Here is a 10,032-nt window from a genome sequence, read left to right on the forward strand (position 1 = left end):
GTCTTGGTAGAGACCGAACAAGCGTCAGCATTGGAGGTATGAGCCCGAAATACTGCGGGGGCACATGCGAGGCAGGCGCTTGGCGGGCCAGGCAAGCCAGGAGGCCTGCAACGGCACGGCGGCCAGGCCTCCGCACGGGGGGCACGGTGGGCGTGGGCAGCTGGCCCAGCTCGCACCAGCAGCAGCCCGTGGCCAGGAGGCCTCCACATTTCAGAGGAGTATCTGTGGCCCTTGCCCATGAGCTTGCATTTTATTTTCAGCACTTGGTATTTAATTTATGCACTCCTTTTAGCTTTTGGTGCTACTAATGAAGATCTGGTAATTTTCATGCGTAATCATATAATTTTTCTTGCTAATCTCAATTAAATCTTTCATGCTTGCTTAGGAGTTTTTCATTAGCTTGTTCTCTCGAGAAGAATATTTAAAGGCTCTCATTCCTCTCCTCTCTGGTCGTCTGTCCCGAACCTTAAAACTAGCCCCTAGAATTTGCCTAATTAATTTTTGAATTTTGCCAAAGCATTTTCGGAGGAAAATTATGTAACACCCAAATTTAATTTGTGTTTGAATTTCAAATGATTTTTATTCAAATGATGTTTGGGTTAAAAAAAAAGAGAGAAAACTTTCCTTCCTGCACTTCCTCTCCTTTTTCTGGCCCAGCCCACATTTCCCTTCTTTCTCTCCTCTTCTTTTTCCTGCACTCGGCCCATCTCTTTCCTGGCCCAGCACAGCCACCCGGCCCGTCACACCCTCCCCCCCTCTCGTCCTCACCGCCAGGCAGGCCCCGCAGGTCAGGGTCATCCCCTACCTCCAACACCTCTCCTCTTCCCGTGCCGCAGCGCCACCGTCCGCTCTGCTCCCTGCGCCCGCTCGCCTCCCTCCCCTCTCCTCCTTCATGCGCCATCAAGGCTCGGTGGAGCACTAGCTCCATCTCCTCGCCTCCCCGCCGCAAACGGACGCCACCATAGTGGCCTTAATGGCCGGCCACCACCGAGCTCCGCCCCCTCCGCTGCTGGCCGTTCCGCTCCCTTTTCTCGGCCTACAAAACGAGCACTCCAGCCTCGCCGCATCTCCTTTCCTCGCCCTAGCTCTCCCCTGCTCCGCCCCACCTAGCACAGCAGCGCCGCCGCAAACCGTGCTCGGGCCGCCGCCGTCGATCTCCCTCTTCGTCACGCCCTCATCTCCTTGGACCACCGCCGGAGCTTCGCGCCGTGGTGAGGAATCCCCGGTCGTCATTTTCCCTCTCCCCTTTGCCCTCTAGCTTCGGCAATAGCTCGCCGGAGTGCCGCGGAAGCCCCTCGCCGGCGGCGGCTCCACCCAGTGCCGCCACGACCCCTGGGACCCTTCCATCGCACACGCCATCGCCCTCTCTTCCTTCACGGATTCTCCGTGCATGAAGTCGGCCACCGGAGCGCCATTCCGGCGAACTCCGGTGAGCCCGCCGCCGCGCCACTGCCGCCGGCGCTCTGCGCCGCCGGCAGCGCCGCCGAGCCGTCCCGCCCGAGCTGAGTCGAGCCGAGTCGACCGCTGAGCCGCCCGAGCCAAGCCATCGAGCCGGCGCCGATGATCAGAGCCGTCGGATCTCGATCCGACGGATCTTATCCATCTGACCCGAGTCAAACCAAAGCCGCCCGCTGCAATTTTGTACAAAGACCCCTGCAGGTTTCACAAATCAAGACGCCATCCTGCCCAGTTCAAAAATAATTACAAAAACATTATTTTCTTTCTGTTTTAGCCCCTGAGCTTTTCCAAAATACACCCCGCCATCCATACCCTCTCTATTTTCAATGTAAACCTTATATTCAAAGTTTATTTATGTTTTAGACCCTGGTTTCTTTCTGTTTAACCCCTGGAAGTTCTGTTTCTTTACAAATAAGCACCTGAACCTTGTTTTAGCCATATTTTTCTCGTTCTAACTCCGTTTTCAGCGATTCTTGCGCTCACGCGATCCTTGCAATGCGTACAATATCTTATCATCATATCTTTATCTGCTTTTACTGTTTGTTGTGTTGTTTCTTATTTGTTGCTTGTTTTTGTTTGTGTGAACGTGTAGACAACGCGTCGTTCGAGGGAACTCAAGAACAAACATACGAGGAAGAGAATCAGCAGTTTGGCAAGGAAGGCAAGTTGATCTTCTCCCTCTACATGTTCTATTTTGATCCCAATAATCGCATGATGAAACACTTTATTGTTCTATGCATGAAATTGATGGGAATCCTATTAAGGACTCTACCTAGTCTTTTTATCTAAGCCTTGGAACACCGGGTTTTATATCTTGTTGGGTAGAAATGCTTAGTTGCTTTACCATAGGTTGGTTATGTTGCAATCTTTGAAAAATGTTAAACATGGCTTTATTTACGGTTATATTATGGTTTTTGGACAAGATCACTTTGTTTAAATGGAACATGGAGAACTACCCAAGAAAATCGTACAACCACAATGTCATATGGCTCTGATCTTAGCCGATTAATTAGGCGTGTAGTTAACTGGTAGCCTTACCGGAAGGGCAAAAAGGAGGTCGGTGATGGGGTATAGCACGATCCTCTTGGGGTAGTAGCCTTTGCTAAGGTACTGACCATTAGGGAGGGTTATGGTCCACACCGCTACTGAAACTCTAGCGGGCTATCTAGTTTTCTGCATGTCTTTGTAAAGGCAGTGGACCCATCGCCACTCACCAATGGAAGTGTTTAAGGGCCTTGCAAACCCAGGCGACTCAGGGGGACACGAATTGTGAGGAAAGTGTACAACCTCTGCAGAGTGTAAAACTGATATATCAGCCGTGCTCACGGTCATGAGCGGCTTGGACCCTCACATGATAATTGAACTTGAAGAATAATTAACTTGTGGTTCTTGGTTTTGAATTGTTGGATCCTTTTGCTTATGTTTAAGTGGGTTGGTATAAACTTATACCTAGATAATATGCGCTTGCTAATAAAATTTGATCAACTAAAATGCGAACTGCAATAAATCTTAGCCTTTCCTTGATGGCCTTGCATTTTTCTTCCACTTGCTGAGTACCAACCATAAGAGTACTCACCCTTGTCTAATTGCTGTTCAGAAGAGAACAATGAGGTGGAATTCTACAGCGACTTGGAGGAGTTCTAGGAGCGTTCACCAGTCGAGTTTCTGTGGGAAGCTTTGTTGAAGATCTCGTATATGTTGTCGGTGAAACGTTAAGACCTTTGTGCCTATTATCGGAGTGTGTAATAAAGTACTTTTTCCTCTTTTATTTACGTTGTTAAACATTGTCTCTGATATATTCACTTATGACGTCTTCCATATGTGTGAAATATGATCCTGGCACACATATGAGGTACATCTGGTCTTCTTTCAAAACCGGGTGTGACAAATTAGCAATGGAGGATGGATCGTGTAGTGATGATGTCTCAACTCAAGTAGTCAAGTTGCACTATCTTTTGCCGTCGCTTTAAGATGGATAAGAGTAGTAGGAACAAAGACGTGCTATTTTTTTTTAAATTCCAGTTAATAACTAAAAATATCTTGCAGCTTTGTGCCGACCAGCGAGCAAGACAAATTAAACGCTAAATTTAAGCAAACCAAAGCCAAAACTTGGGGTTTTATATAGCATATTGCCGTTTGGTAAATGTGCAAGTGGGTGAAGGAGGTGATGGTCGTCATCCATGGGTTAGGTGCAAACCCATGCTTTTCTTCAATAGTTCAGCTTTGTATCTTTCATCCAGAAAGAGCAAAGGTACCAAAACAGGATCATAAAAGGTATTGGCGGTTGTTGGTGCTGGCAAGCATGAATCGAGAGGGCTCACTTCAGGTAGATGCCATTCGTTTTCTTTTATTGTTTTAGGGGTTCTTTTGTATTTTCCGTTTCAACTTTATGATAAAAAAATTTGGCCAAATTAGTCCAAATAGTAATTTCATAGAAATCTCGAAAGACCTGCTTATGCATGTATGGTAATTTCATAGCAACATGTGGCTGGTTGGTTTAATCCTATATTGCTAGTACAAGCATGTGGACTCCAACTTAAATACTAGAGCACTTTTCATGCGTTGAATACAGCAGTCAGGAGATGAAGTGCGTGAGACTTTGCTAGACACACACGCGCACATATCTGCATCCTTTTCACGTGTGTATTAGCGTGACTTGTGACTTAGGGGTCGGGTGGCTGCAATTGATTAAGCACTAATCACCTATATAAGTGGATAGAAAGCATTCAAGCGATTCTCTCTCAATCTTCTACTATTTCTCCACCTCTCACGCTGTGATGTGTCGTCGAACTGTTGGATCTCGCCAACTCCCTTGGCGTGCACTGAGGAGGTAAGCAGTATCTCCGAGCCCTTGCCGTCGTGAAACCTGCACAAGAGGCGGCAAGATTTCTGGGCAGCGCAATTGCGCGACGGCTCGAAGCGTTCGTCTTCCTTCTGCGCTGCCTCATCTTCAATCTGCATAGCGTCGAATCATCACTGCAGCAACTCTTCTACCCGCTGCTAGAACTAGCTCGCATCTTGTATTTAGTTGTTTATTATGAAATATGTCTCAAACTAAAATCTGGTAATAGAATAATGCGCATATTTCTAACATATGGTCATGTATATCTACTAAAACTAGAAATGCAGGAATACACTCAACGCACTTTGCACATTCAAATTATCACTTGCAATCTACAAGAGAACACCACACAATATAAGGCCTTTCACTATTACATGCACGGCGTACGGAAGGTTAGGTACGGTTATGCAGCTATGTACACCAGCAGAACCCTTGTGTCCTAAGAGGATTTCAGCTTGTCCATGTTGTGCTTAGCCTGCAAATCACAGAGACTGTATGTATGAGCAAGAAATTCTGATCATTCATTGCAACTCTAATCTTACTAATAAACAGATGTCAAGCTCGAGACGCCGACCAAAATTGCATCGATCTCCTCTAACAGCAGCTGGACAGCATGGGTCAACATCTTCGCATCTTCTGCAAGATCCTCAAAGTCTTGACAGTTACCCATCAGCAGCGCTATGATAACTTCTCTTTCTGGGATCAGTTTCATTGCTACCTGACAACTATGCTCAAAAGATTAGGTCAGTGGGCAAAATCAAACCATTAAGAAATCGCAGAGTTAGTTCTGCAACATGTCTGCAAATGTAAACAACAAAGAAGTTATCTGTGAACAAACAGTTTTCAGAAATTTGATTATAACCGCCTGGAATGCGCAATAAATGTTCAGGTACGGTGATACCTTGTAAGCAGCTGATGAGATCCAACCATGCCATGGCTTCAGAGTTTTTGCATAGGCTTCTTCCACAATCTCTTCCAGGCTCGATTCTGGGGCTGCCAGCAGCCTCTCCAGTAAATATTTTGAGAAGCTTATCGACCTGAGTTGACAGTTTACCGTGACATTTTAGGAAGAAGGTTAGCACCAGAATGGACATGCTACATATGAATGCCAGCCAAAAACTCAGTGTACCGTTGCATCAAAAAAAAACTCAGTGTACCTAGACAGCCAGATGATTGCTCTGGTGCAGCTTTTCGTCTTCTTTGCTGTCCCTTGCTCCACTTCCTCTGTAACTATTGCCGTCAAGCTGGCATATTTGGAAGAGTCTCTTTCATGCAAATCTTGTAATTTCTGTAGGAGGGGAGAACAGAGAAGCATTATTGGTCATTGATTTGAACAAATGAAATGAATCAATGACAGCTGTAGAGCAGCTTGGGAGTAAGTTTGTGAATGGAGTGGCATGTTCAGAGCCGAAGGGCATCTGGCATGCAGAAATCAGTTACCTGAACATTTTGCTGAATGTCTTGCCTCAGGACTAGTAACGTTGGTCCAATCTCATCTTCACCCAGAGAAGGTAGCGTTTGTCAGATTAACCTGATTTTTCAGATTTATAAAGTAGAGAATAGCACATGAAAGAAATATGTCTGTAAAACTGATTTCAAAATTTTCTCCTTTCCCCGTTTTACATGGGTAATTCAATATTCAATTTGACGGCATCATGACAGAGAAAGATCAGAGATCTGGAGCCACTTATTTAGTTGAGGAATCCATTCCTTCTAAGAATCAAACACGGCATAAATGGTTTATGCAAAATTTTCAACTCCCATACAAGAACATGGTGACACAATGAAGCATGCTCACAGCACCTATATAATCACAGCAATTCCTGGAGAAGGGAACCTACCTCACTCTATTGAATAGCCCCACCCAAGACCATTTGTATGAACAAAATAAAATAGTGATTATTGCCAATAAGAACATCAGACTTACTGAAATAAACCAGCTGCAACCAATCGAATCCCAACTGGGAGTGAAAATCTTTCAGTAAATAAATTGCATATAGTTAGTAGCATATGTCTCCCCTCCAAAAAAAAAGAAGAGAGCATATGTTGGTTACCAACCAAGGACATGGATGAGCTGCTTGGAGACAGAGAGGAGGTCCATGGTGGAAGACCTTGGCTGCTCCTGCACCTGCTCTTCCTCCTCATCTCCTGGACTGCATAAACAGAGCTCCTCCATGGTCAGCCTCAGCCCAGACTTGGCCTTCTCCATCTCCTTTCTTTTTCTCTCCATGTACCCCTACTGCTATCCTATCTTACCTGAACCTCCATGGCTCAACTAATCCACTACTTATACCCACACAGATGACAGATGCAAGCTCATTCGATGACATTTTCTTGGGGCAAATGATGGGGTCAACGTCTAGTTTCTGTCCTTTTCTTGAAAAGAAAAACAGTGGCGCCTTGGTGTTGTTCGTCGCATCCCTCTATGTGAAGTCAGAACAGCGAATGATTGAGAGTTAAAAAATGGGTGGTGGCTCCTGTCCTTTCTCGGCTTGGAGATGAATTTAATTGCTCGATGCAGGTGGCCGGGATGGACTTGTTTATTAACACTTGACGCATTGCCGTGTACTTACTATAGGAATCTCTTTCTTTTTATATGTCTGATGATGGTTCATTCGTTTGTGAAAACGTTTGCCAACGTACACCCAAACTCCAGCCTGTGAAAATACAGATTCTTTGAGGGAAAGTGGTACATTAATTCTTGGACTTCTCTCCATGACAATTAAGCTGTGTTTGTTTAGAATGACAGTGGGCGTAAAAAAGTCCCATGATAAGCCTCGTTTGAGTGATTATCACTAACAAAAAATGGAGCAACAGAGGTTTTGATCGAGATAGCGAATGAACCACTCGGTCTCTCTTCATGCGTACAATTTAATACCGCTCATTCGGATAACGCTGTATGCTTGGTCGCTGATGAACAAGAAAGAGTCTTGGTTAATCTTGTGGAGTCTTGAGATGGCTGCCAGATCCATGAGTGCACACTCACAGAAACGGATTCCTTGATTAGATTAGCCGCCACTGATCATGATGCGTCAATGGACGTCATGGACTGTGACCTTTATTTATGCATCTAACCGTGATGGTTGATTTGGCACTAGGATGAATTAATGGACTAGGCAACTGAAACTAACACTGGCAGGATAGTTACATGCATCCTTGTTAATCTCAGTGTTATTATCCAACACTTGCTCTTCCATATGCATCCAGGTATTCTTGATCCTCTCAGTCAAAGCGACAAATGTTAACGGCTTATTATCAAGCTGCGTGCTAATGTCCGTAAACTGGGTGAGCCCACAGAATCAATCCGTGACAACGCAATTTGACCACACATTTCCCTCACAAGCAAAGTCAACCAACACTAGGACTTGAAACAATCAAAGAAAAAACTTGCGATAGTATCTTGTGTTTATATCAGTAATCAGAGCATGTAAGACTGCAGACATATATGGATGTCTCCCTCCTGCACGGCACTTTATTTTGTGAGCGAATGGTGCTCGATTGTTTCTCACAGCCCTAGAATAGAAAATGTGCCTCACACATCACATGACTTCATCAGTTTTACATGTGGCCTATAAGAGCATGGTTGCTTCTTGAGAGAGGTTGACTTGGATGATAGATGCCATTTATGGGACACTGTTGTGATAAGACCAGAGGGGGAAAATATTAAAGATGATGTTTTTCTTCCATTTGCAGTTTTCAATGTTAGTACACGGACCAATCACTGGTGTGTTCCATGCTGGGAGGTTCTGCAGAATGGTTTGGAGCAATGGTATTAGGACCGGTGTCCTGCCAGCTGCATTTTAAAACAGTGGAGGTAGAGGAGACTACTGCATTGAGGCCAACATTATATTGTTGAGCATCTGAACTAGAGCTGTAAATCTGGGCCGTGCTTAATGGGCTGGCACGAGCACGACCCGAAAACCTGGGCACGAAGCCCGGCCCAGCACGAAAACAACTGGGCCGTGCTGGCACGGCACGAAGGGCGGGCTGGGCCGTGCCTGAGATTTCGGCCCATCGTGCCGCCCGGCACGGCACGGTGTCCTGGGCCGTGCCTGGGCCGGCCCGGTAGCTGCAGATGTGGAGGATCACTAGTGTTAATTTCTTGTAATTTTTGCCATTGTGGAAAAAAAACCTTTCAAATGGTGGTATTCATGATCTGTGGGCCGTGCTTGGGCTGGCACGGCCCGAAGGTGGCCCGACGTGCTTTTGGGCCGTGCTGGGTCGTGGTTTCAGGTCTTAGGCTCAGCACGGCACGGCCCGGTAAAATTCCGTGCCTTATCGGCCCGGCACGGTTCAGCCCGAAGCACGATGGGTCCGTGCCGTGCCGGCCCGGTACGGCCCAACTTTCAGCTCTAATCTGAAGAAGCAAGCAGAGAGAGTCCGGTGCCAGAGGGAAGGGTTAGATGTGACGTTGACACAATAAATTTGCAGCTGATTTTATTGAGAAGCCGTTGGTCAAGCGTTGCTAGATTCTCCACTAATTTCCTTGTAGTCTTCTAGAGAACCTGCTTTTTTTTTCTCTCCCTTAATGAACCCTTTCTTGCATTGTGTCATTGTCCAACCAAAAGTTGAAAAAAAGGAAGTTATGTTGTGCCAAATGGAAAATTTATATGCAGCGGTGAGAAGTGGATAAACCATCTGATAAATGGGAATATATCAGGTGCAAATCAACCCCTTCATACAAATTGTGCAAATTTTAATTTGGGCCAGCGAGGCTCTTGCCCTTTGACAAATTATTTCTTATTTTTTTGAGATTAGAGAATTATGTCTTGTTGACGGAGCTAGGCCGCTAATTATGGGCCTCAAGGCGGCCCAGGAAGCATGGTAATTATGGGCCTCAAGGCGGCCCTGGAAGCATGGTAATTATGGGCCACTGGCAAAGTCAGCGTTGGTGTTGGGCCGGTTGTTTCCAGGAAGGCAGCTGTGGCAGTCAGTCTACAGCGGGATAACAATAGCATTGCTTTCATAAAGAACATTGCTTGTGCTCAAGTAATTATATTGGAATCAAAAGGCATCTTGTTGTTTATCGTCATATATATACGTGTTATTACGTACGTCGTTGGATTGGTGCCAAACAGAATTCTGTTTAGTCTCTGCTAGCTGCAGGCTGCAGCATGCATGCTCCACTAGTAAGCTAGGTCGTAGCTTATTAATTAGTGGCGTTGACACTCCTTGTCTTTTGAGTAGTACCTAACAATGACGCTTAACTCCCACCCGTTCTTTTTAATTAGCTTCTCCTACGATCAATATATATACATAATTAAGATTAATTAGGCCAGTCTAAGGAGAGGGAGTATCATCGGACAGTTACCAAAGCTGAAAACTTGGCTACTATACCGGAGGAGTGTCACAGTGATAACTCATCTCCATTCCATGAAACATGATAAAATGAATTAAAATGACATACTATGTAATTAGTTTGGAAGAGAAAATGAACTAAAATGGAAAACCCAAAAACACCAATTGGTACCCACTTGCATCCCTATTCACCGCTACGCTGATCACAGTAGCTAATTCGGAGAGGCATTCCCTACTTATCCCACAAGACACTAATTAAGGATCGAAATAGATTTACCAATGCAAAATTTTAATTTAACCTAGTACATATATATATATATATATATATATATATATATATATATATTTCCTCGGTGCAACATGGCTATTTTAAAAGTAGTACCAAGCTATTAGGTTAATCTCATTGCACGGTATCGCACGCATTTAACGAGTAA

At 45.1% G+C, this 10,032-nt stretch overlaps 2 protein-coding genes across 3 annotated transcripts; one reads left to right on the forward strand and one right to left on the reverse strand.

The window, feature by feature from the left end:
• Window positions 1-797: 797 nt before the first annotated feature.
• LOC120711137 lies at window positions 798-3,313 on the forward strand. The gene is made up of 3 exons (XM_039996556.1): window positions 798-1,211; window positions 2,051-2,119; window positions 3,056-3,313. The coding sequence occupies exons 1-3, from the start codon at window positions 974-976 to the stop codon at window positions 3,100-3,102; spliced, it is 354 nt and encodes a 117-aa protein (XP_039852490.1). The 5' UTR covers window positions 798-973; the 3' UTR covers window positions 3,103-3,313.
• Window positions 3,314-4,459: 1,146 nt separating this feature from the next.
• On the reverse strand, window positions 4,460-6,823 carry LOC120711138 (glycolipid transfer protein 2-like). Of its 2 annotated transcripts, none has more exons than XM_039996557.1 (6): window positions 6,359-6,823; window positions 5,741-5,796; window positions 5,458-5,588; window positions 5,202-5,337; window positions 4,875-5,018; window positions 4,460-4,775 (listed from the first exon to the last, which is right to left on the reverse strand). In XM_039996557.1, the coding sequence occupies exons 1-6, from the start codon at window positions 6,528-6,530 to the stop codon at window positions 4,740-4,742; spliced, it is 675 nt and encodes a 224-aa protein (XP_039852491.1). In that variant the 5' UTR covers window positions 6,531-6,823; the 3' UTR covers window positions 4,460-4,739. The 2 variants fall into 2 exon arrangements, 1 of the variants encoding a protein (XP_039852491.1); XR_005690179.1 differs by having other exon boundaries at window positions 4,487-4,775; window positions 4,875-5,025; window positions 6,359-6,821.
• Between the last annotated feature and the right edge of the window lie 3,209 nt (window positions 6,824-10,032).

Source organism: Panicum virgatum, chromosome 6K (assembly GCF_016808335.1).
Source record: "Panicum virgatum strain AP13 chromosome 6K, P.virgatum_v5, whole genome shotgun sequence".
Lineage (NCBI taxonomy): Eukaryota > Viridiplantae > Streptophyta > Magnoliopsida > Poales > Poaceae > Panicum > Panicum virgatum.

What these genes read in the sequence shown, in the direction of transcription:
- LOC120711137 (XM_039996556.1), top strand. Translation starts at nt 974, where the DNA reads ATGGCCGGCCACCACCGAGCTCCGCCCCCTCCGCTGCTGGCCGTTCCG. An exon ending in CGCCGGAGCTTCGCGCCGTG is followed by an intron (nt 1,212 to 2,050) that starts GTGAGGAATCCC and finishes GTGAACGTGTAG; the next exon opens with ACAACGCGTCGTTCGAGGGA. An exon ending in TCAGCAGTTTGGCAAGGAAG is followed by an intron (nt 2,120 to 3,055) that starts GCAAGTTGATCT and finishes ATTGCTGTTCAG; the next exon opens with AAGAGAACAATGAGGTGGAA.
- LOC120711138 (XM_039996557.1), bottom strand. Translation starts at nt 6,530, where the DNA reads ATGGAGAGAAAAAGAAAGGAGATGGAGAAGGCCAAGTCTGGGCTGAGG. An exon ending in GCAATCATCTGGCTGTCTAG is followed by an intron (nt 5,338 to 5,457) that starts GTACACTGAGTT and finishes CTGTCAACTCAG; the next exon opens with GTCGATAAGCTTCTCAAAAT. An exon ending in AGGAGATCGATGCAATTTTG is followed by an intron (nt 4,776 to 4,874) that starts GTCGGCGTCTCG and finishes TGTGATTTGCAG; the next exon opens with GCTAAGCACAACATGGACAA.